General features: G+C 47.6%; 1 protein-coding gene and 2 non-coding genes across 3 annotated transcripts; 2 read left to right on the forward strand and 1 right to left on the reverse strand.

The window, feature by feature from the left end:
- The first annotated feature begins 5,897 nt into the window (after window positions 1-5,897).
- On the forward strand, window positions 5,898-5,979 carry TRNAL-UAG (transfer RNA leucine (anticodon UAG)). Its single transcript has one exon. It is a non-coding gene; the product is annotated as a tRNA-Leu (tRNA).
- A 936-nt stretch (window positions 5,980-6,915) lies between these two features.
- On the forward strand, window positions 6,916-6,997 carry TRNAL-UAG (transfer RNA leucine (anticodon UAG)). Its single transcript has one exon. It is a non-coding gene; the product is annotated as a tRNA-Leu (tRNA).
- Window positions 6,998-7,832: 835 nt separating this feature from the next.
- Window positions 7,833-26,123, reverse strand: GUCY2D (guanylate cyclase 2D, retinal). The gene is made up of 19 exons (XM_083185522.1): window positions 25,614-26,123; window positions 24,328-25,053; window positions 23,720-24,018; window positions 21,888-22,239; window positions 20,414-20,498; window positions 19,223-19,316; window positions 19,004-19,135; window positions 18,511-18,591; window positions 16,935-17,111; window positions 13,817-13,973; window positions 13,556-13,705; window positions 13,230-13,378; window positions 12,354-12,517; window positions 12,038-12,230; window positions 11,766-11,940; window positions 11,519-11,617; window positions 10,287-10,381; window positions 10,113-10,198; window positions 7,833-8,594 (listed from the first exon to the last, which is right to left on the reverse strand). The coding sequence occupies exons 2-19, from the start codon at window positions 24,986-24,988 to the stop codon at window positions 8,495-8,497; spliced, it is 3,249 nt and encodes a 1,082-aa protein (XP_083041648.1). The 5' UTR covers window positions 24,989-25,053; window positions 25,614-26,123; the 3' UTR covers window positions 7,833-8,494.
- Window positions 26,124-27,711: the final 1,588 nt, after the last annotated feature.

Here is a 27,711-nt window from a genome sequence, read left to right on the forward strand (position 1 = left end):
AGTTACGGTTCAGGAAAACAGGAGGCTGGGTAGTGATAGGGGTGTGTGGGCATAAGGGGGACAAAAGAGGAGGGTGGGAGATACTGTGCAGCTTCTGCCAGTGGGTGAGGGTCCAGCGTGGCAGCACCAGAGTACAGGACGGTGGCCCTGAGTCAGTGTCTCCTCCTACTGGGTGGGAGTTACGGTGCATGAGAGCAGGAGGCTGGGCTATGAGGCATGATAGGGGTATGTGGGCAACACAGCGTCAGCGATTCCCCAGTGGTGGAAGTTACGGTTCAGGAGAGCAGGAAGCTGGGTAGTGATAGGGGTGTGTGGGCATACAGGGGGGAGGGTGGGTTGCCGCAAATTGCGGGAGGGGGGGTCGTGGGGGCAGGGGTTGCCGCGAATCGTGGGAGGTCGCGGGGGGGTGCCCCAAATTGCGGGAGGGGGGGTCACGGGGTTGCCGCGAATCGTGGGAGGTCGCGCGGGGGGGGGGTGCACCGAATTGCGGGAGGGGGGGGCACGGGGTGGGGGTGTGCCGCGAATCGCGGGAGGTCGCAGGGGGGGTGGGGGTGCCGTGAATCGCCACAAGAAACAATAAACACAGAAAGGTCAACACATGTGTGTCGACCATAGCCATGTCAGTGTTTTGCCTGTGCCATTTAATCCTGGGAGGGGGGGTCGCAGGGGTGTGTGTGTGTGCAGCGAATTGTGGGAGGGGGGGTCGCGGAGGGGTGGTTGCCGCGAATCGAGGGAGGGGGGGGTCGCGGGCGTTTGCAGCGAATCGCAGGACGGGGGGTCGCGGGGGTTGCCGCGAATCGTTGGAGGGGGGTCACGGGGGCGGGGGTTGCCGCTAATCGTGGGGGGGGGGGTGTGTCGCGGGGGTGGCTTGAATCGTGGGAGGGGGGTCGCGGGGGGTGCCGCGAATCGCAGGAGTCGCGGGGGGGGTCGCAAATCGCGGGAGGGGGGGTCGCAGAGGGGGTGTTTGCCGCGAATCGCCATGTAAATGTTGACATAAGTGTGGCACTTCATTGGTGTCCATGTCGACACATGAGAATGAATATGAAAACATAAAAAAATTGAAAAATAAATCTTCAAAAACTCATGTCAACCTTTTTCATTGTCGACCATAGCCATGTTAGTGTTTTGCATGTGCCATTTAATCCTGGGGTTGCCGTGAATCGCGCAGGGGGGTGGGGTGGTGGGGGTGTCCGCGAATCGAGGGAGGGGGGGGTCCCAGGGGGTTGCCGCGAATTGCGGGAGGGGGGCGTTTTTTGCAGCGAATCGTGGGAGGGGGGGTCGCGGTTGGGTGTAGGGTGCCGCGAATCGCGGGAGGGGGGGCGTTTTGCCGCAAATCGCGCGGGGGGGGGGGGGGCACTGTGGGCTCACCGGGCTGGTTCTCTGTCATTCTGAGTCAGTCATGTGAGTCAGAGGCTCCACCCAGCGTTACAGACACACTCACAAACTTTGAGTGACAGATGTAGCCAAATATATAAGAGATTTATTTTGTTTCTTATATAGCGCATCGTATTCCGCTGCGCTGTACAATTGGAGCCAATGCGCAGATGCAATTTTATGTCCGTACTATTTTGTCTTTCCACGACAAAGTACATTCCATTGTGAGAACCGGGTGATTGCACGGACCTACCCGTATCTAACATACCGTCATTATGAAGGTCCACATACATTAAGTTGAGGCCTATAGGTCAACTGGGCTTAGGTCGACACCTGAAATAGGTCGACGTGGCTAAGGTCGACAGAGTTGGAAGGTCGACAGAAGCATTAGATAAACAATGGGAAGATTGAGTCAAAATGTCAACATGACTTTTTCAGAATTTTTTTATTTTAGCTGACATGTGCCGACAGGCGGTATTCATACCCTACCATCCACTACGGTGTGGTGGGAGAATATAATAGTGCCTGTGCAATAAGATGTGTTACACTTAGATGGTGTCCATGTCGATATGTTGACATTCAGGAGAAAAAAAAAGTGAATGTTGCGGACCCTTACCCTCTGATATGTGGTATGTTGCGGACCCTTACCCTCTGATCTGTGGTATGTTGCGGACCCTTACCCTCTGATATGTGGTATGTTGCGGACCCTTACCCTCTGATATGTGGTATGTTGCGGACCCTTACCCTCTGATCTGTGGTATGTTGCGGACCCTTACCCTCTGATCTGTGGTATGTTGCGGACCCTTACCCTCTGATCTGTGGTATGTTGCGGACCCTTACCCTCTGATCTGTGGTATGTTGCGGACCCTTACCCTCTGATCTGTGGTACGTTGCGGACCCTCACCCTCTGATCTGTGGTATGTTGCGGACCCTCACCCTCTGATCTGTGATATGTTGCGGACCCTTACCCCCTGAGTCACATTGACGTGGCAGTTAAGCTGTTTGTGGCATATCCCTCGCCGCTAGCATGGAGTACAGATACTAGCGATGGAGTGAGATCAGGGGGCGGGGTGACTTTCCGCTTGCAGAAACATGGACCCTCACATCGGCGGACTGGATTTTTGCATTAGCATTAGGTAGTCATTTTGGGAGCCCGCGGCTCCCCACAAATACAGCCACTTTGCGCATGACTCAGAATCATCGACATTGTGTGGTGAAATACTGCGATGTTACATATTGGGATTGGAATGGAGAACTGAAATTATGTTCCTACACTTCAGACGATAGACTAGGTGGACATCTACTGTAGGTTCTACAGGAATCATCGATAGTTTATGGCCAATGTCAAATACTTTTGACATCGATGGGAGAGATCCAGATTGTTTCCCCTCTCTCAATGGCATGATGTTAACCAAATGTTTTTTTTTTTCATCACAAAAAAACTGAGCATAGCTCCGTCCCAACGCACATGAAGCCCCACCTCCAGGTTCTAATTGGCCCACAGGCCAGCCTTTCTGACCTTATGTTCTAAGTCCAATTGTAAAGTGCAATGGAATATGCTGTGCTATAAAAGAAACTGTTATGCCCCTTACACATTATACCACACACTGTCATGCCCCTTACACATTATACCACACACTGTCATGCCCCTTACACATTATACCACACACTGCCATGCCCCTTACACATTATGCCACCCACCGTCATGCCCCTTACACATTGTGCTACACACCGTAATGCCCATTACATATAATGCCACACACCATCATGCCCCTTACACATGCTACACACCGTAATGGCCATTACATATTATGCCACACAACATAATGCCCCAACCAGTGCCCCCTTATGCATAATGCCTCCACCAGTACCCCTTAAACATAATGCCAGTTGACTCACCGCTCCAGGCACTGTTCCTCCATGTCCTGTTCTGCCCCAGCACTGTTCCTCCATGCCCTGTCCCTCCATGGCCTCACCGGAAAGCCTGGCATGCAGGCTGTGCAGATCAGCAGCATCAGACTCCCTGGTCAGTCACCAGTGAGCGGTGGTAGCATCGTGTCCCGCCGTGTCCTTCCATCAGGGCTGGCAACAGAGATCTTGGAGAACGGTACTCTGAAATCTCTGGGACCCCCCTCAATATACAAACATTATATAATGTGTAAATGAGAAAGATACCTGAGGGAGAGACCAAGGACAGAGAGAGAAATAGAGAGATAGAAACCAGGGAAAGAGAGAGAGAGAGAGACAGACGAGGGGAAGAGATAGAGACAGGCCAGGGGAAGAGAGGGAGAGAGAGAGATAGACCAGGGAAAATGAGAGAAAGAGAGAAAGACCAGGGAAAGAGAGAGAGAGCAGGGAAAGAAAGAGGGAGAGAGAGACCAGGGGAGGAGAGAGGGAGAGAGAGACCAGGGGAAGAGAGAGAGACTAGGGGAATGGAGAGAGAGAGACCAGGGGAAGAGAGAGAGAGAGAGACTGGGGGAAGCGAGAGAGAGATAGACCAGGGGAAGTGAGATAAAGACCAGGGAAAGAAAGAGAGAGAGAGAGAGAGAGAGAGAGAGAGAGAGAGGCAGATCGACCAGGAAAAGAGAGAGAGAGAGCAGGGAAAGAGAGACCAGAGAGAAAGAGAGACCAGAGAGAGAGGCAGACCAGGGAAAGAGAGAGAACAGGGAAAGAGAGAGAGAGAGACCAGGGCGAGAGAGAGAGACCAGGGGAAGAGAGATAACAGGGAAAGAGAGAGAGAGACCAGGGCGAGAGAGAGAGAGACCAGGGAAATAGAGAGAGACCAGGGGAAGAGAGATAACAGGGAAAGAGAGAGAGAGACCAGGGCGAGAGAGAGATAGACCAGGGGAAGTGAGAGAAAGACCAGGGGAAGAGAGGGAAAGAAAGAGAGGGAGAGGGAGAGAGACCAGGGGAAGAAAGATAGATACCAGGGGAAGAGAGAGAGAGACCAGGGAGAGAGGAATGTGAAAGACAGACCAGGGGCAGAGAGGTGGAGACCAGGGTTTTGACACCTCACACAGCTCCAGGGAAATTGTTATTTTCTGCTACTGCTGGGGACGGCACAGCTCACAGCTCCTCCTGCCGAAGCCATGCTGTCTGCTTTCTCTGATCTGAAAGTGAAACTAACCTTGGAGAGAAGCTGATTGGTCATTCTGATCTCAGTGCACTGCAGTTGCTGGAGGATCCCTGCACATCCAGCCAGTGCTGACACACCACAGCTTCACTGTTTCCCCTCCGCTCGGCGCTCAGGCTCAGCTCTCCGCTATCTGCTCCTCTCTCCCTGCTCCTCGGCACCACGAACACAAGAAGTACGGGCGCATGTCTACAAAGGGGTGTGGAGTGGACTAAGTGACATGGAAAGGGGGAGGCGGCTTTGGTGGATGGGCTGCGGAAACAGCATTAATTACTTAGACTTAAAAAAAGAAACTAAATGACAGCGGGCCAGAGGGTGGAGCAGGACTACCGAGCACACACCACAAAGCTCCGCAGGAGGAGCTGGTGCGGCTGCACATACGCAGCAGCCCTCCCTCTGCAATTTTGACTACTGTCAAAATGGGCGAGCCGAGTATGCAGCCATTTTATATTTGGGCTAACTGCTGAGATCGGGCAGTACGTGGCCCAGCCAGGGGGGAAGAGCGACCGGCCTGGTTCTGTGTCTTACGGGCCGGCCAACCGGAAAGTGGCCTGGTTTCGCACTACGGCCAATCCGCCCATGCAGTTTGTCTAGGGTTACCACCCATCCGAGATTACTCCGGACAGTCCGGTAAGTAAGACCGGTGTCCGGAGGTGTGGCTTACCTGAACTATACAATGTCCGGGAATAGGCAGCTACATTACAATATATGCCAGGCTGGGGGCCTCCTGAGAGAGGGGGGCCCAGGGGTACTCACATCCTGAGCCCCCCCCCCCCCCGAATCCGGCTCTGCACCTACTGCATATTTGCTATGTCAAATACAGAATAATTGCCCATTTATCTCATGATTGACGGGTTGAAAACGTTTTGGCATAAAATTGGAGAACTTTGTAACTTTTACATCCTTGCAGTTGATAGGTCGACAGTGTCTTGATCGACATTCAATAGGGTCAACACTAAAACGTCGACATGCAGTAGGTTGAGATTAAAAAATGATCAACATGCCTTAGGTTACATTGACAAAAGATCAACACAGGCAAAATGTTGACAGGACAATGGTCGACACATGGAAACATCGACATTTTTTTTCTTCACTTTGGGAGTGAAGCTAGTCATACCTGGGTACGCTTTACACTTTTTTGGGGGCCCATGTCAACAGATGCCGACATTGACGAAAAAACCCTGAAAAATTTAAGTTGACCTTTAGTTGACCATTTGGGATCAACCTATACACTAGAAACCTTTCAATCCACACCCCACCACAGCTGCAATACTAGCCCCAAGAGGGTGGAATTGTGAAATATTCCATGTATGCTGTTAAAATAGTATATTGTGATTTTTGTTTCTTTTTTTTTGAGAAACTGTTAACAAAAACCAACACCTGGCAAGCAGGTAGCGTGGCCGAGCGGTCTAAGGCGCTGGATTTAGGCTCCAGTCTCTCTGGAGGCGTGGGTTCGAATCCCACCGCTGCCAGTATTTTTTCCCCCTCCCCCTCTGTAAACGGTAATCATGTACAAATATTTTACAATGAGTTCCTAATTAATGTCAGTACTGTCTCATACAGGATGTCCCAAACTCTACCATTACAGGCCAGGTTTTCAGAATATCCATGCTTGAGTACAGATGACTTAATTACGAACTCATTCAATTTGATTCAATCACCTGGACTTAAGCATACATTTCCCAGAAATCTGAACTGTAACAAGCGAATCGCGCCATTTTAGCCCCGCCCGCTGCCATGCAATGCCTTTAAAATGGCATTGCACGAAGTGGAAATGGCTAAAACGACATGACTGCTCTGGCCACGCCCACAAATAAGTAACAAGAAAGTCAACATGCACTAGGTCGAGATTGACAAAAGTTCAACACAGGCAAAATGTCGAATTGAGTTTTTCTTCAATTTTTTTTTACTTTTTTTGATGGCTTATGATCCAAGTGAACTACAAATGAGAGTGAAGCTACACCTGGGTACACGTTACACTGATAGTCAACACTGTAACAAAAACCTGAAAAATGCAAGTCACCTTTTTCGCTGGTGTTGAGCTTTTGTCTATGTCATCCTTTTGCGATCGACCTATACACAATACATCCGCCGCCACTCTCCAGCTGCCAGAAGGGGGCGCGTGTGCATGAGTCGCGCGTGCGCCCTGTTCTGGCCGAGCCCTCGGCAGGCTCCCCGCTGCTCCCTCGTACCCCCCACTAACTCTGACCATCTCCCTGAAGCAGAGACGGGCAGGGAAACCGCTCCCCACGCGTGCGTGTGAGGTGCTCGCGGATCCACCTCTCTGGCGATTCCCTGAGCTGGCTGGGGGGCGCTCCATCTGTACGCTGTTAAAATAGTATATTGTGATTTTTGTTTCTATTTTTGAGACACTTTTAACAAACACAAAATGCAATTTCTTGCAAGCAGGTAGCGTGGCCGAGCGGTCTAAGGCGCTGGATTTAGGCTCCAGTCTCTCTGGAGGCGTGGGTTCGAATCCCACCGCTGCCAGTATTTTTTCCCCCTCCCCCTCTGTAAATGGTAATCATGTACAAATATTTTACAATGAGTTCCTAATTAATGTCAGTAGTGTCTCATACAGGATGTCCCATACTCTACCATCACATGCCAGGTTTTCAGAATATCCATGCTTGAGTACAGATGGCTTAATTACAAACTCAGTCAATTTGATTCAGTCACCTGGACTTAAGCATACATTTCCCATAAATCTGAACTGTAACGGTAAGAGTTTGGGAAACACTGGTCATGTAGGGTGGGGGGTTTGGGTAGGGGGACAGGGTAACTATACTTACCTGATCCTCAGGATGTCGCTGTTGGTCTTTTGATCACTGTCATCCCATTGACATGTCTCACTTACATGTGCATGTCTCATCTGCCATTTAGGAGGCCTGCATGTGACACCAGTGTCATGCTTCAATAAAGCAACATTTGTTTTGAAGAATCAAATTCATGAATTCAGTGAATCCTTAAGGCTCCCATACACTAGTCGGATTTTGTCCGATCTCCCCTGATCCCGACGGATCGGGCAGAGAAATCAGCCGAAATCGGTGTTGTTTGACGCCCCCCTTGGGTCCGATGCGCGATTCCGTGTGCATCAGATCAGAGCTGGAGGTCGGACCTGCTGCCGGTCCGACCTCTCACTTGCCTCCCCTCCTGGTGGCAGAGAACAGGGTTATATTGTCTGTTGTGGGGCCTACACGGGGAGATTTGCTGAGCGTTCTGAGCCATGCTAGATTGCTCAGCAAGATCGCTCAGCACACAGCTTCACGTAAAGGAAAATAAAAATAACGATCATTTACGCAGAAGTATTGTACTATGTGGATTTTTTTAATATGTTTTTACCTTTATTTACAGTGATGCGTACACAATATTTCAGTTACAATCTTTTTACACACTTGGGGTATGTTGTACTAAGAGCTTACTCAATGGGGGAAGCTTAGTAAGGATCACACAGGTTAAAAATGAAATCATTTTAGGTCTCGGTGCAGAGCAACCAGCAACCAATCAGGTGAGGCGTCAATCCTCAAACAACCAATGATGTTGCAAACAATCTGGCTTAGATGATTGGCTAACGTATCAGTACACACAAGTTTGGAAGTCCAGCCAGTGTTGGAGATGCAATTGGAGATGGGGTTGGAGGTTGGAGATGCAATTTTTCAATCATGTGACCTTCAAGCAACAAACATATCTTCCAGGTAGTAGACGCAGCTATTGGCTGGGCAAAACACCATCAAGCTTTAGAGACTTTGGTAAATAACACTGAAGAATACGGTCTACTATATTGTACTAACTGAGGTGGCAAAGTCATCTTTGGAATTTCATCTTGCATTGTCCTCAAAGACTTGGAGCTTATCCAAACGTGTCTCGGGAAGATCGAGTTTTCCACAGAAAACAGTAAAACAGAGAAAGTCTCAGAAACTTTGGAGGAGCTCTCCGGAGGTTCTCAGCTTCTGTCTGAGTAGCGATGACGCACGGGATTCATGGCGGTCACTTCATTTTCTGCTTGTTCACTATTTCCCTCTCCATCTCCAGCTTCTTCCTCCTCCTCTCCGGGATTTCATCGAGACTTATGCCGTGGTTGCTGCCTCTGTAATATAGGTGACACAGATGACAGTCCAGAACAGAGAGAGAGAGAGAGAGAGAGAGAGAGAGAGAGAGAGCTCCTGCACTGACGTACTGAACCAGAGTGGTTGGCAAAATAATGCAGAAATGGGATGTAGCCATAGGTCAGCACTGTTAAACATGTCAGCACGTGAAGAATATTCACTGATATTTGACATGTCAACATTCTGCACCGACACCGACAAGTAGAGGAGGGTTAGTCTTTGGCTACGGGAGGAGAGGTTGGGGTTAAGCACCAGGGGGAAGGTTAGGGTTAAGCACTAGAGGGAGGGTTAGGGTTAAGCACTAGAGGGAAGGTTAGGGTTAAGCATCAGGGGGAAGGTTAGGGTTAGGCTACGAGGGGAGGTTAGGGTTAAGCATCAGGGGGAAGGTTAGGGTTAGGCTACGGGGGGAGGTTAGGGTTAAGCACTAGAGGGAGGGTAGGGGTTAGGCTAGAGCAGGGGAGATTTATGGAGGAGGAGTTGCACTAGATAGGATTAGGCTATGGTCTGCTAGTGCAGAACCCTCCCCTAGCCTAACCTGAACCCTCCTCCAGTGCTAAACCCTAACCTCACCTCCAGTAACCTAAATGTACCCTAACCTCCCATACCCGAACACTCCTGTATCGTATCCCTAACTCTGCTCGTAGTGCAGAACCCTCCCCTAGCCTAACCTGAATGCTCCACTCCCCTAGTGCTAAATCCTAACCTCACCCCTAGTAACCTAAATCTACCCTACACTCACATACCTTACCAACTTGTCGGCCTAATGTCAGCCCTGACTTCCCCTGAGCTTGCAGGTGGAATGAAGGCAGGGTCCGGGTCCGTGGTGGGGCAGGGTCCGGTCCAGGGGAGCTGCAGGAGGGGTAGTAGGCTAGTGGCAGGAGAGGTAGCAACAGGAGGGGAGCGGGGACCACAGAGCAGAGTCCGGTCCCTGCGGCGAGTGGAAGGAAAATAGAAAACATCCTATTCAAAAGACTGGGCGGCGGGCTGAGAGCTCATCGGTCCTTCTGGCATTTCCCAGAAGTGCCAGATGGCCAGTCCGGCCCTGGGGTTAAGCACTAGGAAGTGGGTTAGTGTTAGGCTAGAGGAGGGGAGAGGTAGGGTTTGGCTAGGGAGGGGAGGAGTATGGTTATGGTTAGGCTAGGGGAGAGGAGGGTTTGGTATAGGCTAGAGGAGGTTAGGTTTAGGCGATAGTTAAATAGGGTGCCGGACGGGATCCCGACTTATTTACCCGACGTCGGGATCCCGACTGTCAAAACACTGACAGCCGGGTGCCCGACGGCCACCGGCTATTCTTCCTCGTGGCTAGCCCGCAAGGGGCTTTGTTGCGCTCACCATGCTGTCTGAGTCCGGCCAGTCAAGATCCCAGCGTCGGGCTAATGACTGTCGGGATCCCGACTGTCGGACCCCTATACCACACCCATTAAATACTCCACTTTTTAAATGTCGGCACTCTCATGATGAATGTTGACAAAATACACTACAGACAATGGCTTACTCACCCCGGTATTACATCTGGCGGAGTCGGTAAGGGCTTATTGAATCCTTGTTTTCCTACCAGCCAGAATGTGTCCTCCACTCCTTTACCCTACAGATAGAAAGACAGATGGCGCTGCTGAGCACAAGCAGAGAATGGGAGGTCTCCTGTCCCCCAAAGTAGAATAGCAACAGTTTACCTTGAGTTCGGTTTTACCCCTCACTTCCGTTATGTATCCTTCCTGCAAGGACTTGAGGATGTTCACCGTGCTGAGATTGACATGGATCCGGTAAGCTGCAGAGGATTCAATCCATCAGCAACTGAGACAGTAATGCGGTTTTCACAACAGAAAATGTACGCTCGGCCTTTGAAATGGTCCAGTCCCGGTGCGACCCTGCATTTTGGTCTGTTCACGTCCCCTCAGCGAGCCGGCATTGCCGGTTCGCTAGCAACATGTGTCGGCAGGGCAGAGCATCATTAGGGGCGGGGGAGGAGGCAGTGCTTATAACTGGTGCTGCTCCAAGCACTGCCTCCTTCATAAGTGTGAACGGGAAATGTTTCGATCAACCCGATTAACCCGTTGACACCGCAAACATGGCAACGAACCAGTAAGAACCCTTCTTTTTTTACCGGTTCATATTGCTGTGTTGGTACCGGTTTGTGGGACCCATTAACCCCTTTCAGATCGCACCAATTACCGAGTCAAACCAGCAAGTAACCGGCATGACACCGATAATTAGGTGCAATGTGAAACTGGTATAACATTTAGCATCGGGGTTTAAATCTGCCGAGAACGAAAGGCTATTGCCAGTGGATTTACATAGAAACATAGAATTTGACGGCAGATACGAACCACTTGGCCCATCTAGTTTGCCCCTAAATTTAGTGGATTTGGTGGCAGATTTATTAAGCCTGGTGAAGTCATAAAGTTGCTGGTACTTTTCCACCAGCCAATCAGAGCTGTCAAGTTACCACCTGGGTTTTAAAAAAAAGACACTTAGGAGCTGATTGGCTGCTGAGTTATCACCAGCAACTTTATCACTTCAGCAGGCTTAATACATCTGCCCCTTTGTGTCTGAATTTCTCCTAATACAGGTCTCAGGTTTCCTATTCATAGTACAGTGGGTCTGATTCAGGGATGGGTGGTAATGCATTCACAGCTGCACATATGTACGCATCTACTGTGTGGAAATATGTAAATTAGGCAGGAGCCAGGATATGTGTTGAAAGGCCTATCTGTGACATCACCAACCCTGGCAGCTGCGCACGACGATGCATGCCCTGATAACAGATAACAGTTTGGGGGTGAGGGCCCTGCCTAACTCCTCTCTGAGTTGCAGGCCAACAACATAACAGTCTAGTATTTGTATGCTACATATTAAACCAGCCAGGTTAGGTTGGCTACAGTACGAGGTGGTGACCAAAACTTACAAAGCCCCGTGGACTCCATGCGAGATGCTGTGTTGACAGTGTCACCGAAGAGGCAATATCGTGGCATCGTGAGTCCAACCACGCCTGCTACACATGGGCCTATGGGATACATGCAGAAGAACGTGCTTAAGAGAGAACATAAGGAGGAAGATAAGTGAAAGGAATAAAGTGGCGATGGCCAGACAGTGATTCACCAAGAAGGAGGAACAAGGGCTACAAAGTGACTGATGGAGAAGTACATACTCACCAGAGTGGAGCCCGATGCGTATCCGGACCGGGACATCCGGCATGTGTCTCATTTTAAATGATCCGATGGAGCTTAGGATATCCAGGGACATGTTGGAAATCTCTGCCGCATGACGAGTCCCATTTCTTTTAGGAAGGCCTGAAGCCACCATGTAGGCATCTCCAATGGTCTCCACCTTTTAAGATAAACAAAAGTGGACAACTTCATCTCCAAACGAGAAAAACTAAAGGACAAAATGATGTCCATAAATATGAAAGGGCGAAGTCAATTACCTTGTAGACGTCATGGGATCCAATGATGGCATCAAAAAGTGTGTACAGGTCATTGAGGAGGTCAACGACTTCAATAGGGTCACTTAGGGAGGAGATGGTTGTGAAGCCTACAATGTCACTAAAGTAAATAGTGACCTGGTCAAAATATTCCGGCTCCACAGGGACACCGGTCTTCAGAGCCTCGGCTACAGATCTGAGGGAGACATGTTCACAATGTAAGGGAAGGGGAAAAAAAATCCTAAACATCAAAAATCAATCAACAGATAATTGATTTCCCAGCCCCAAACGTCTCCTTTCATCTCCTCACTCCACTTACGGTGGTAGCATCTGAGTGAGGAGTTTGTCTGTCTTCTGCTTCTCAACTTCCAGCTCCTCCGTTCTCTCTCGGATCAGGTCTTCCAGGTTACTAGAATACTGCTCCAGCATTCTAAGCATTGAGTCGATGATGTTGGTTTTGCGTCCCCGGTTTATATTTTTAAACTGAATGAAATAATACAGAATAAAAGCTTGAAAGTAAAAACAACAACAACAAAAATGCAACAACTAGGGGAATATCATGCTGGGAAGTTATACAGGCCTTTAAATGTTCTTCTGCAAGTTTTGCTCCATCTAGCTCTAGGATCATCCGTTTGCTCATGTGAATGTTCTAACACACCCCCGCCCCCCCATCCAGTGCAATAATAGTAATCAGGGCTATTTTTCAGCAGGCTCCAGCAGGAACTGAGGCCCTTATTCTAGTTCACTCTTTCTGACAAAATATTTCTTAGATGGACAAAACCATGTGCACTGCAGGTGAGGCAGGTGTTACTTGTGCAGAGATAATAAAATTTGGGTGGGGTTTTACACCTGCCTCACCTGCAGTGCACATGGTTTTGTCCATCTAAGAAATATTTTGTCAGAGAGAGTGAACTAGAATAAGGGCCTCAGTTCCTGCTGGAGCCTGCTGAAAAATGTCCCTGATAGTAATACATATATTGATTGGTAAGCGGCTGTGCCATACTCTGGGCAACACCGGCCCTCCAGATGTTAGTGAACTACACATCCCAGGATGCTTTGCATTAGTTTTGCTATGTGGCCATGCTGAAACTGATGCAAGGAATGCTGGGATGTGTAGATCATCAACATCTGGAGGGCCGGTGTTGCCCAGCCCTGCTCTAAGGTGAGAATATTTGAAAATGACAATAATCTTTACCTGGTCAAATATCTGGTCTATGTTCGGTCTCCTCTCTGGATGCTCACTCCAGCACTGCTTCATTAAATGTATACATTCGGGGGGAGCCTGGTCCAAGGACACCGAGGGTCGGCATAGCGGTGGAGGCCGACGGACCTTACGGACAATTTCTGCAAGAAGATAGGATGAATGAAGTGAACAGAGGAACCGAGAGGCAGAAAAGCATTGTTTGGGAATAATAAAAGGAGAGAGAGAGGGATAGAGGGAGGACTGCCGAGAGAGAGAGAGAGGTGGAGGACAAGACGTATCGAAGAGCATTGGCTTTGGTCTTGTAGTGCCCGACTTACCCTCAGCGGTGAACTCCAGCATGCAGTAAGGAGTGCCTCGTATAATAACTTCCTGCACTATAATAGCAAAAGCATAGATGTCTCCTTTGTAGCTTCCTCTGGTACTCGGTTGGGGATCACGCAAGATTTCAGGCGCTGTCCAGAACAGGTCTAGAATGACAATACGCTTCATGAGGGGCATGTGGAATATTAAGGGTTATGGTGAAATACATGTTTCTTTTTCCTAATCTAACTCACATCCCATGGCTAGCACCAGCTTACCTTCAGGCATGGACCTGGCTGGAGTCAGTCTCTGAGCCTCAAACAAGTCATTCATTCCATGGTCTGTCACTTTAAGGACAAATCTCCCATCCACCACACAGTTCCTGGACTTGAGACATCCATGAGTGATCTCACGGTGATGAAGGAACTTCAGACCCTGAATAAATGCACAATGGACAGCAGTGGTGAGAAGACTCTACATTAGCTCCATGGGATAATTCCGGGATCAGAGTATGCCGGCTGTGGGGGGTCCAGCACCTGATTGGATTTAGCATGTTAAATTTATGAAGCCAAGTCTAATTATGAGACTCAAAACCAGATGGATAGTATCAGGCTCTCTGGTCACAGCATTACATGATGGGTCAGTCTCAGGGGCGTAACTATAGCACCGCAGCCCCCGCCCCATGTAGCAGATAGTTCTCTGAAACTGTCTGCTGCATGGGGGCAGACATTTTGTGGTGGTCCTCATAGCAGAAGAAGGGAGCCGGGACCAGCGCGTACTGAGCGTAGCCAGGTAAGACTGGGGGGGATTGCATGGGCGGCGAGGCGGGGGTTGGTGCGGCGGGGAGGGTTGATGCGGCGGGGAGGGTGGGTGGGCGTTGGTGCGGCGGGGTTCGTGGGTGGTGCGGCGGGGTGCATGGGTGGGCGCCCTCCCTTTAACGGCGGGGGGCGCCCAAAAGCTAGTTACGCCACTGGTCAGTCTGCTTTGTCAGGGTAGATTATTAGATAGATTTTCAGAGCGGAAATAACATGGTGGAACTGCATAGACTAGGGTTGAGGTTATCGTTTTTGTTGGAGAAAGAGGCAGCCTGAACTGTAAGGAGTGGTGGTTATAATAGAATGTAGAGGTCTTTGTGAAAACAAGAGGTGGATTGTCACGAACCTGGGTTGTCCTTCTGTTCTTCAGTTTCTGCATGGTATTTCGGTGTATTCTGCCTGAATTCATTCAGCCTACACACAGGCTGCAATCATTGTGTGTGAAACAATGCTCAGCACTCCCTGATTAGACACCTGAGAGACTCTAGGCCACTGTTCTGACAGCTGTAACCCCTTAGTTCCCCTGCTAGCAGTGGTTCAGCATTCTCCATTTGAACTCTCGCTAGAATCTTCTAATTACACTCCTGAGATTACAGTTACCACCCTGCTAGTCTGCCAATCAATGCAAGGCAGAGGTGATAAATATCCTGCTCTCAAACCCAGAAGTCGCCTTCGGCAACGTCACTACAACGTTCTAATACCGGGCACCCTGTATGGTTATTCGGCAGTTTCCAGTCGTTACTCTGCATCTGTGACAGTTCGGACCCCAGCTTTTTTCCCACAGTATTTCTGTAACCAGGACCGGCTCAATGAGCCCGGGGCTGGTTATGGCCGGTTGGGGGGACCTCATGCCTGTTTTTTTTCTATTATTTATTTTTCTACTTTTTACACTTTAGAAGCATGCAAATCCGCCTGGAAAATTAGGAGTATTCTCCATTTGTAAGTTCGGCTGAATTACCAGCCGAATTCAGCAGTATGGGAGGAATTTACCGAGAAGGCCGATTACGGTCGATCCCACGTACGGATGGGTACGACCGGGATCGTCAGAAAATACGAATGGAGAATACAGCACATTTACTAAGCTACCGTATTCTCCATATTCGTATTTGGTGCAGAATTTGCGTCAGCCAAATACGTACGAGCCACCAGCATCGCATGGATCAGTCAGATCTGTACAATGCTTCTCTGTGTAAAAAAGCTGTGCAAACGGGGGGTAAACCATTCTCAATCACTCACCATCGCATGGATTTCACCCTGTTTGCAGCCGCCAAGTAAGTCTAGGCTTACCAAGTGTTTGATGGCCCTGATGTCAGCGGCCCTCCCTCCAAACGGCTGTGCAATGCCTGCGTTTACAGGGGCAATCCAAGAAAACACAGCCCAGCTGCCCACAAACAGCTGCTGGTTTGCAATGACTAGCCATCTCTGGCTTTGTGCACATGGACGGTTCACGCAGCGTACTGTGCGCATGTACGGCCGACTGATAATTGGCCCCTTAGGTAGGGTAGCGACCAGCTTCTTCTACATTGCTTTAAAAAGCCCTATTTAGGCCTCTAGTTTACCCTTTCGACCTGCCTCGCCATTGGAAATTTTGCATAACTCATGTGATTAAGTCCCCACTCGATCCTTCTCTTCCCCTTTGACACCACCCGTGTCACTTAATCATCTCTCACTTTTATTTTACTTTTCCGCAATTGGGTTTCTACCAAAAACATTTCATTGAGGTTATACAAAGATCATCAATGATCTACTCTACAGCAAAGTTTATAAGTTGTTTCTCTGTATTCCTCATACTGGACCTCTCTGCTGCTTTGAACACTATTGATTGCCCTCTTCTACTTCTACAGACCCTTCACTCCATAAGCCTTCATGGCACAGATCTTCCTACAATTACAACTCCTCTATTGGGGTCTTTACCTCCGGAAAAAATCCTCTCCACCTAACCAACTCCCCCGAAAGCTCCCTCACAATCATTAACACCAGAATGTCTCCGTTCTCTCAGATCCAATGCCTTGGTGTCACACTGGACTTAATCCTTTGAGTTCTTTCTTATGTTCAGTCTCTACAAGTCCTGCTGCCTCCACCTATGGAAGATCTTCCCAAGATACGACCAAAATGCTTACTCCATTGCGTCCTGACTATCCCAGACTTATCTTCTATTTTTTCTTGCCCTGGCTTCTTGTGTCCTCAAAAATCCAATTCAAACTGATCGCTTCAAAATCGTCATTACCACCATCTCCAAGTCATACATCTCAAATCTCATCTCAAAATGATCTCACCCTGATCCTCTTAGGTCTAACTCTTAACTGTGGCCAGCCTCTCCTCTGGCAACCTCCTCTCACTTCTAACAAGACGTCTTCTGTACTGCAGTCCGTTGATGGAAATCCCTACCATGCCTGATCAGACTCTCCAACAACCTTCTGATCTTGAACTTATCGCTGTAAGCCCACTCTACTCCCACCTTCTATGTCCCTGTTTTATGTACGTCCTCTTTTCCTCACTGTCTGGAACTGTGCTGCCTTACAACGTTAACAGTAAATAATACAGGTGAATGTTCTTTACATTTTTATAGGACCTTTCCCACCTTGATGAGATCTAGAAGAAGTGAGGATTTGAACATCCAGTCGAGTTTCATGTCTTGGTTCTGGATGAGGTCTTCCAGGCTTCCACGAGCGCAATGTTCAGACACAATACCCAGGACTCCCATGTCATTGAACATTCCCAGGTAGAGGTTCACGTTCTCGTGACGAAGGTCTCGGAGCTGAGAAAGTAATCGATAACAATGCGTTCAAGAGGAATCAGCAAAATATGTGCTCAGCTATCCGACATGGAGACTGAAATCTTATGGAAGAATATTTCATCGGTAATATTGCGGTTAATCTGGTTTCTGGAATTGATTTACAAATAGGACACAATGAGTAGACTACAGGGATGAGAGCATGAAGGTCGGAAATTGCGTAACCTCTTCACCCTTCCATGATGGGAGGACAGATAGATAAGCAAAGAAACATGCAGAAAAAACATTGCTGAAGAACGAGCTGCGATGAAATATTTCAGTTCCTCTTCTGCTCTAAAATTATATTTAAATCAACAGTCTCACTGAGCTCTGCCAGCTGCCTGCAGTGGCGTAACAATAGCCCTGCAGACCCCACGGTGGCGGGGAGGCGCGGTATAGGTGTGGGCGCCGGGGTCTGCAGGGCTATTGTAATGCTGCTGCCACTGCCGGGAGCTCACCTGTGGTCAGAGCCCGGGACCCGCAGAAGATTTGTCTGTGGTCCAGGCTCCCCTGTCCCCTCCTGGCTTCTGCTTCTAATCTAAATGGACTATCACAAAATGTCCGCCCCATACAGCAGAAAAGTGTCTGCCGTATGGCGGAAGACATTTTGTGATGGTCCGTTTGCATTAGATGCTGGAGCAAGGAGTGGACAGGGGAGCCTGGACCACAGCCAAATCTTCTGCGGGTCCCGGGCTCCGACCACAGGTGAGCGCCTGGCAGACAACTTTACTGCGTGGGGAGGTGTTTAACTGCGGGGGGGCTGCTGAAATTTCGGCGGGGGCGCGATATTTTTAGTTACGCCACTGGCTGCCGGTCATAGTCAATCAAATTATAATAAAACTGTATTAGGTTCTTTATTTCCACCATAAAGAAAATGAATAACAACCATTTTCAAATCACATTATCATCAGTGGAAGGGGGATGAAAAACCATACAGAGAAAATTAAAATATAATAATTGTCTGGGGTTCACTTTCTACAGGTCCACCAAAACTAAAATACAAAATAGACTCTAGAATCCTTCAAAAACAGACTCAAGACTTTCCTGTTTACTCAAGCATTTTCTTAATTCCCTATTGTTTATGAAAAGCTTTTCTGTACTTCATTGTTCCTGTACTGTATTACGTTCATTCTATCTGTTAAGCGAGTCCTGGAGATCGAGCGCTATATAAATAAAATTATTATTGTTATTACTATATATGATCATTTCACCTTGCGGAACTGATGTTGAGACCACAGAGATCTTGTCCGTGATCCCGTTGAGGGACATTACAGTCTAACAGTATAATTCCATGTAATTACTATGATTCTAATGTAAGCCTGCGTGTATTATAGGTTTACTGATGCTGTAGCTGTGGTTCCAACCAATGAGTCCAGACACTTACAGTGCAGAACGTGTTCTTTGTTGCTGGACGGAGGTCTCCATGCTTCTCACCAGGAAACTTTTTGAGCCATACCCAGTCCCCCTGAGCAGAAGAAAGAGTTGACAACATCTCATAAAAAATTAGCATTACTATAGGTCTCTTGAATAATAAATAGAAAAGTTCAACTTATAAACTTCAAAAACATTTGTCCGCAAGTCATGAAGGAAAAAAATTGCCCATTATGCACACAATGTCCAACTCATGTATCTGCCCAATTTGTTGTGGTGGTAGACGTATCTTATGGACCCTACCACCAGGAGGAGCAGAGAACTCATCATAACCGCCTGAGATGCATCAAGCTTTGGAGAGCGGTAAAGATGAGAAGTTGCCCAAAGCAAACACTCAACTTCCCTCATTCATCCAGAACCTTCTATAATTGTTACACTCTGATTGGTTGCTATGGGAAAAGCTAGGGGTGAAGTCTCCACTCAAGTATTATGGCCGGAAGGCTTACCTCGTAGACTGCCACATTTGTGTTGTACGGTGTGGCCGCTGTCATGCTCTTCCCAGATACTGAGTGCCGAGGAGTCCGGATTTCACTGACACTCTTCCCCAACATACTCGACCTGCAGTCGTCGCCCAGTTTCTGAGAAAGAAACACATTTGATTTGTCTATGGTCTCCTCTGGTTGAAGCGGCCGACCTCACCACCTACTGCAATGCCTGTCTCTTACCTTCCTGCTCTGAGTGTGAATGAAAACTAAATCGTCCATAGTTAGGATAATCTTGTTAGGACCTCTCGTGAGCTTCGCATGCTGAATTCTTCTCCTGTGGAGAATCAAATGAATTTTTTTTACATATAAAGCCATTATCAGTTTTTTTTTCCCATTTGGAACCACTGGAGTCCATCTGTGATGAAGCATTAGTGCAAACCACCCAAGCTAAGGAGAAAATCAATACTTTTTATGCAATGAAAGAGTTTCTTGTGATGTGGTCAGTGGTTGGACGTGGATTGACCTGCTCCATCTCTCTGCTCACCTAGGTACAATTTTAGTTGGCAGAGGTGTCTCCACAAGGTCAGAAAGAAGACGCACCATGAAGGGCAGTGAGGAGACCATCTGTGGGGTGGGGGGTGCGAATTTGATGCACTTTATGAATACGTTAACAACTCATGAAGTGCATCGAGAACATCTCAAGAACATCACAATGCCAACAGGTATAACCATATAATATCTTGGGCTCTGTTCATTTATTCAACTTAAGCTTAGAGAACATTGACAAGGAATAGGTCATCTGGTTCACAGCTGACTCGTAGGGCATGCTGGGATATGTAGCTCCATAATAGCAAGTACACTGTCAAAAATAGGTAAGGATAGCAGGAGGACCTTGTGCTCCAGGGGTACCCCCGCCAGGCTGCCTAGGCCGAAAACAGATGAGAATTTCAGTGTAGGTGCCTTTCTACCTTGTGACCCCCCAAAATGTAAACTATATTGTAGGTTAAGTGCCAAACAGGGCTTCATGGATCAAGTGCTGCTGACCCCAGGCATGGTAGCCTGGGTAAACCAGTTTGTGGTCCAGGACATACTCAAATTATTTTTTTTTCAAAGTAATCGGCAAAACCAGTGCTCGTGGCATCCAATCATAATTTTTGTGGACAAACAGAATTAACCCTGTCCCTCACCAGATAATTGAACCTAAAAATCACATAAAAACACAACTTCACAACACTTCATTTTCTTTCAAAATTTGTCAATAAGAAACTTTTGGCCTAGGGGTGCCGTGAAAAAAAATTCTGATTCTCTAGGGTGCCGCGATTCAAAAATGTTCGGGAACCACTGAATAGATCAAAGATTCTGCATTACCCAAAGTGGCCACAGGGTGGCAGAGAGCAACAAGTGACAGAACTGTGCACTCTGTGTACGTACCTTATGTAGAAGGTTAGGGAGACTCCTGTGAGTACAAAGCTGGCAATGAGGATGAACAGCAGAATCACAAAGGCAGGATCCACCCCTGTGAATGAAATAACATAAAAGGCATTCATAAATATGGCGCTCATTCATGTCCATGCTGCCTGTATTATAAGTTATACACGGTGAGTGGACAGTTACTTTTCCCAAACCCTTTCCTCATGGCCGACTCCCAGTTCAGGTGCTATGAAAATCAATGCATGAACACAGGTGAATTAAGTAGCGCTTGCCGGTTTGGTTTACCCAATGATAGCATACACCTCCACAGAAACGGGGGAGAAAGTGAGATTAAATTGACAACCAATCAGCTCCTAACTGCCATATTGCAGGCTGTTTGAAAATAACAGGAGCTGAGTGGCTACTTATCTCTCTCCACTTTATCTCTCTCTCTCCAAGCTTTGATAAATCTCCCTCAAAGTCTCAGATGTAAGGTGTACAGAGAGTTAGATTTGGGAATAGCATGTCCTGGCTCAAATCTAAATAGCGGTATTAGAATAAAACTGCAAAGCATGTGTGGGCTACATGCAGAAGCAGCATGTATTTACCCTGCATGCAAAGAACATTTTTTGCTCTCCTTAGATTATAACATGGGGTGACATTTACTAGGATTAGAGATTTAGAAAGTGAGAGATTTTGTAAGAAATCGCCAGTTGTTTAAAAAGCGGCAATCAGTTACACTGCAACATAAAACTGGTTTGCAGTGTAAATGATTGCCACTTTAAAAAAAACTGGAGGTTCACTTTCTCAATCTCTCATCATATTAAATTTCACCCTTGGCTTCTCCTAAACTCTGATTCAGCTCCAGAACGTGGCGGGGCAGCACTATCAAGTGACCGACATAGGAAACTTGTTAAAATAATTTTTGCTTGAAATGGCTGTTGGAATGTTCATTAAATGTAATGATAGAAAGTTTCCGGATAATAACAATAATCCATATATATATATATATATATATATATATATATACACATACACACACATAAAAATTCCACCAATATGTGTAGATGCCCCCATCTTACCTCCTGAGGCCCAAATCATTCAGCATGCCCCTGAAATTATGAAAAAGGGTGGTTGCGCGCTAGGCCACGCCATCCACCAGAGGACATGCCCATTCCTTAAGTATATCCTCCCCTTTTTCAGGACACCCAATCCAAAAGTTGGGAGCTATGGAATAATGCAGGCCCGACCGAAACTACTGGTCGGCCAGGTGTGGTGCGGTTGGCCGGAACCCTTATAAAAGAGTAGTGGATAAGTGGAATAGCCTCCCATCAGAGGTGGTAGAGGCAAATACAGTAGTACAATTTATACATGCGGCGTTGCGAAACACTTGTGGCACCTTATAAATGTACGGCGCTGCGAAACACTTGTGGCGCCTTATAAATAAAATTATAATAATAATAATAACCCGGTTCTGGCCTACACATGGACTCACCTCCAATGCAGATTGAGCTACGATCAAACCAGCAGTCAGAGTCTGTGCCGGGGTGATAATTGTACGGGAAGTGAATCTTTCTCAGGTGATGCAGGTTCCCCGTAGACGGATCGATAGTGTATACTGGGGTGAGTAGCTTGTTCTCTCCGTCTGTATCCAGAATGATGTACGTGGTCTTGGAGTCGCCATCGTCATCCAAAGATAGCTGGTAGCCAAAGCCCTCCATCTGAATGTTGTGTGTGTGGCGTGCGATGGAGGCAGCCGTCACTCTCTGCCCGGTCCGGTAGGTCTTCTTGATGATGGTGGCCATCAGGTATACCGAGTTGTAGATGGTGGCAAAGAGTGGAGACACCTAGTAATAGGTATGAGATACAGTAACGTATTGGTGTATTGCATTACTTTACAGACCCGGATAATCAACAGAAGATAATTGCAGTCTCCTGTATCCGAAAGTCCGATCCCCAAAATATTCTGACTGAAATAGCGACACCTTTTCTTTCTAACAGTTCAATGTGAAATGCTATACAATACAAAGAATAGGGATTTCCAAAATCTGAGGCGCAATCTGAAATGCTGCATAGAATGACCTCACAGCCCTGTGTATAAGGGATATATGAAATATAAATGCATTTTGTGTTTAAACTTGGTTCCCTCTCCCACAATATTTAATTATGGTACAAACTACAAAAACATCATATATCCAAATGACGTCACATATGAGAGACGCAACCTGTACTATTTCACTGGATAGGGAGAGAGAGAGAGGGAGAGGGAGAGAGGGAGGAAGGAAGAGAGAGAGAGGGAGAAAGAGGTGGAGACAGAGATATAAGAGGGGGATAGCTAGGGGGAGAGAGAAGGGGAAGTGAGAGAAAGAGAGGGACAGTGGGGAGAGAGGGAAGGGGATGGGAGAGATAGATTCAGGAGAGATAGAGAGAAGTGGGAAAGAGAGCTAGAAGGGAAAGGGAGAGAGAATGAGAGGAGTGGGACAGCTGTTGAGAGAGAGTAGAGAGAGAGTAGAAGGGAGAGAATAGAGAGAGGGGGGAGAAAATGGTAAAAGTGGTGGAAAAGAGAAAGAGTAGGGAAATTTAGAGAGTGTGTGTGTGGGGAGAGGTCAAGGGGAAGTGAGAGAAAGGGGGAACAGAGATATAGGGAGATGGGAGAGAGTAGGGGGAGCAAAAGAAAAAGAAGTGAATAGAGGGTGAGAGGAAGAAGTGGAATAAATAGAAAAGGAGAAAGAGAAAGCAGGAGAGAAAAAAAGAAAGAAAGAAAGAAAAAGAAAGGGGAGAAACAGGAAAAAGGAGCATGAGGGTAGAGAGAGAGATGGCACAGAAAGGGAAGGGGAAGAGAAAGGAGGAGAAGAGGGAGTAGAAGGAGAGAGAGAAGGGGGAAAGAAAGATAGAAGGGGAAGTGAGAGAAAAAAAAAGAGGAGAGGGGGGAGGCAGCGGAGGGAGGGAGACAGGGTGGAGTGGGGAAAGAAAGAGACAGTGGGGAGAAGAGATGGGGAGAGACAGGGATAGTGAGAAAGATAGGTAGCAATCAGATTGGAAGAGTGGGAAGAGAAACAAAATAGGGAGATGGAAGAGAGAGACACAGGAGGTGAGAGAGGAAGAGCCATGAGAAAAGAGATGGGGCGGAGTGTGGGGGATGTAAGAAGGAAAGGAAGATAGAGGGAGAGATGCAAGAAAAGAGAGAAGGGACAGATAGATAGATGGGGAGTGAAATATGTAAGAGAACAGAGTGGCCAAAGAGGGGAAAAATATAGAGAGAGGGAGAGATGTAAGAAAAGAGATAGAGGGAGGGGTGGAGAGTCGTAGACGAGATGTGAGGACTACCTCCATTGGATCAATATCTTGTGGGACCCCTTCATTGGCTTTTGCATCCTGGAACGCGTTATAGAAGTTTCCATGTTGGGAGGAGATGGTGATTGTGAGGACGGAATCATACGCTCGGCGAAGCTTAGTGTTATTGGTGAAGATAGGAAACGGGCGGTCATATGGAAGACTGTACAGAAGGGTATCATATGGGATGAAAACCGTGGAGCCATCTGTCATGCGCATGTCTGAAGCTACTTCTAGAAGGTGACGTTGGTCCTCTCCACCAATCAGGACCGAGTGCATGCACATCACCACCACTGAAGAACAAGAGGAAGATCGTTTTACCATTTTACAAACAGAATTTTCTTCTTCTAAGGCTATTCTCGGTGAGTTTTGGAGTGTGCCATCAGTACAGGGATTACATGAAATCTGTAGCATGTGGGTTTGGACAGTTTTAATCTACCACCATGACGTATGTATGTATAAATGTATGTAAACATTGACATTCAAGGTATTTTATAGGCCATAATGAGACATACGAGTGCTCTTAACATACAGTAGCAAGAATAATCTAGTTACAAAGAAGCCACAAGAGAGATAAGAAAAAACTGTGTAAAAGGTCTTACCTCTCACCCGCCGTTTCCGTTTTACCTTCCTCAGGGCTTCTCTTGCCCCATCTTCTCCTTCCTCCATGGTGACCACTGGACCAACTGGAAGGCCCCAGTTCCGCAAAGCATCTGAGAGCTCCCTACCAGCTCCAACCCAGTGCTCCTGTGGCCCAATGACCACAGCTACGCCAGCCCAGTGAAAGAAGCTAAGCACTGCATAAAGGATATGGACCGGATGTGGAATGGGACTCAAAACTCCAAGGCAGGACCAGGAAACCATTGGTTTGTTCCAACCTTTGGCGAGTAGGCTTGCAGCTGAGCAATAGGAAGGGTTGGCCGGGCCAACGAAGGCAGCCACTGAATGTTCCATGACAGCGAAGGCCGCAAATGCCCGGGGAGCCGAGCACCCTTGAGTCAATAGCACATGGTCAATCCAGACACCAGAGGTGAGTGAATGATCCGTGTTCGAGTCGTAGAGTGCCAGGCGAGCCGCAACATCGGGGAGAGCCTTAGCTAGCAGTGGGTCACAGGCCCAGGGACCCACTAAGCCAATTCGAAAGGTGGCTGCCAAAACTGTCCTTGGCAAGAGAATTAGTACAAAGATCAGCAGGACAGCTGAAGACTGTAAGGTCCACCTGGGATGGTTGGAAAGGAAGAGGAGGGAACTTGGACAAGGCATGACGTTTAGCACAATTTCAAGGATGTGTGAGAGTCATCGTGGAAGGTTGACGGTTATCCTTCGGGCTAGTTGTGCCGGATTGTGACAGATGAACATGGAGGACAGCAAAGGACAGTCCGGAGGAAAAGAGACAAAATTAGTAGACTGCAGTAGGAATCTATTAGGCACAGTGGTCACGGCCTGTGACACAGAGCACTTTATCTCATCCCAATGCCTAGATCTGGGGATTTTCCTTACAAAGGCCACACAGAGGTCAAGCAGGGCTTTGAACAGACCTATCATAATCACACCTGCTTGGTGACCAAAATGACATTTTTGTAGCAAACTAAACTAGAGTTGGACTATACGGAGCACTTCACGCACAGACTTAGCCGTATACAAAAACACCCTATAATAATACTATGGAACAAACTGGTGTAAGGACATTAACAGTGTGTACGCCTCAAAGGAAGATAAATGCAACAGACTTTGTGAGCCATTGAGAAGCCCATGCAAAGGTTACCCCTCCAAACTGTACAGCCGAGAAGTCATGCAGAGCGTCACCTTAATTTCATTCGGTGACCTGCAGAGCATTGCTCCTTTAATCTTTTCAAATGTTTAATTCCGCCGCATATCAGGTACTCACCTGGGCATTCTGAGATCTTTGTATCCTGGATTTTGATGAGGTTGGTGTGCAACGGATCTTTGGGATGGAGGTACTAGATTCCTCGAGAGATCCACAGGGACCGTTTGGTTACAGCGAAGCCAAAAGAACGAGAGCGAGAGAGAGAGACACCTAATCCTGATCTTTAATCTGCTTTTTTTTTTTTTTTTTACTCTTAACCTGTCTCCTACTTAATAGACTGTTCTCTCTCCTCCTCCTAATCTCCCATTCTTCTCATTCTAGCTGCACCATCTCTGGTTCCTCTCGGCTGGTCAGTTCTCCACTCTTCGAAGAATTTACTCTCGCTCGCCCCTTCGCAGTCTGCTTTTTTGACGCTTTATCTCGTCTTCTCTCAGCCAGCCATCTTCTCCTGGTGTGCTTCTTAAATAGGTTATACAGGGTTCCCTTAACGTCGGTCAGTTCACATTTGGCAAAATGACTGATCCCCTAACTCTAAAGGTTCCTCATCCACTAACACTTGTTCTTTTTTCATTGCTGATACTAGTTCTCCTCTCCACCTGTCACTCCACCCCCCCCCCCCCCCCCCTAGCAATTCTCTCCAACCTCATTAAGCTGATTAGCTGAACCAGTGTTCAAGGGGGGTACACATTAGGTCACCTCTTGCTGTGTGTTGGTATACAGTCAGCACCGGGAGCTGTGGGCACCTTTGTAGTGAGAAGACGGGCAAGTGTGTGTGATACAGAGGGACAGTGGCGAATATTCTCGAAAGGAACACACTTATAGGAAACTGTGAGGTATATGTACTAAGCCTTGGGGCCAAATGTATCAAGCTTCAAAAGGTGATAAAGTGGAGAGTGATAAAAACAAAACAGCCAATTAGCTCCTACCTGCCATTTTTTTAAACCCAGCCTGTAACACGACAGTTAGGAGCTGACTGGTTGGCTGTTTAACCCTCTCCGTTTTATCACTTTTTGAAACTTGAAAAATCTGGTCCTTGGAGAGAAATAAAGTAGGCAGAGATAAAGTAGCAGCCAATTGGCTTTTAACTGCCATGTTACAGGATGTGTCTGAAAAATGACCAACAGTAGCTGGTTGGTTGGTACTTATATCTCTACAGTGCTTAGTATATAGACAACTTTATGTGTTAAGCCCCATGCACAGTAGAGGATTCATTAACGATATCAGATAAACAGTCTAGTGCATGCACACTGAATGTTATTGGTCAGTGATGTCACCGGGCCCTCCACTGACCAGCGGTTGATAATATAGTTTACATTAAGCTGAATATTCAAACAAGAGTAGATATCCAAAACGACCCGTGGGAGTGAGCATTGATGGGGGAAAAAACTATATTGTTATCGCTCATATCGTTCTTGATATATTGCCTAGTGCGGGGGTCCTAAAACTATTTTGCTCTGGGACCCCACCAGACAATAAAAGTTATTACAGGACCCCAGCAAGTTACTGCAGAAAGTCCTCACATCACACATGTAGTCAGCAGACAGCACATACATGGCAGCAGTGTGGAGGCACAGAGTGATGGGAGGTGGCTAATATACCATAACCCATCACATCACATGTGTAGTCAGCAGGCAGCACATACATGGCAGCATTGTGGAGGCACAGAGTGATGGAGGAGTCTAATATACGATAACCCATCACATCACACGTGTAGTCAGCAGACAGCACATACATGGCAGCATTGTGGAGGCACAGAGTGATGGGAGGAGTCTGATATACCATAACCCATCACATCACACGTGTAGTCAGCAGACAGCACATACATGGCAGCATTGTGGAGGCACAGAGTGATGGGAGGAGTCTGATATACCATAACCCATCACATCACAGGTGTAGTCAGCAGACAGCACATACATGGCAGCAGTGTGGAGGCACAGAGTGATGGGAGGTGGCTAATATACCATAACTCATCACATCACATGTGTAGCCAGCAAACAGCACATACATGGCAGCATTGTGGAGGCACAGAGTGATGGGAGGAGTCTGATATACCATAACCCATCACATCACATGTGTAGTCAGCAGACAGCACATACATGGCAGGATTGTGGAGACACAACATGATGGGAGGAGTCTGATATACCATAACCCATCACAT

The sequence above is a fragment of the Crinia signifera genome, chromosome 4 (genome assembly GCF_055691185.1).
Source record: "Crinia signifera chromosome 4, ASM5569118v1, whole genome shotgun sequence".
NCBI classification, from domain to species: Eukaryota; Metazoa; Chordata; class Amphibia; order Anura; family Myobatrachidae; genus Crinia; species Crinia signifera.

Coding starts and splice junctions, on each gene's coding strand:
- GUCY2D (XM_083185522.1), bottom strand. CDS start 24,988: ATGCCTTGTCCAAGTTCCCTCCTCTTCCTTTCCAACCATCCCAGGTGG. Junction 20,499..21,887: donor TAGCTCAATCTGCATTGGAG/GTGAGTCCATGT, acceptor TTTCATTCACAG/GGGTGGATCCTGCCTTTGTG. Junction 12,231..12,353: donor CTCACTCAGATGCTACCACC/GTAAGTGGAGTG, acceptor TGTCTCCCTCAG/ATCTGTAGCCGAGGCTCTGA.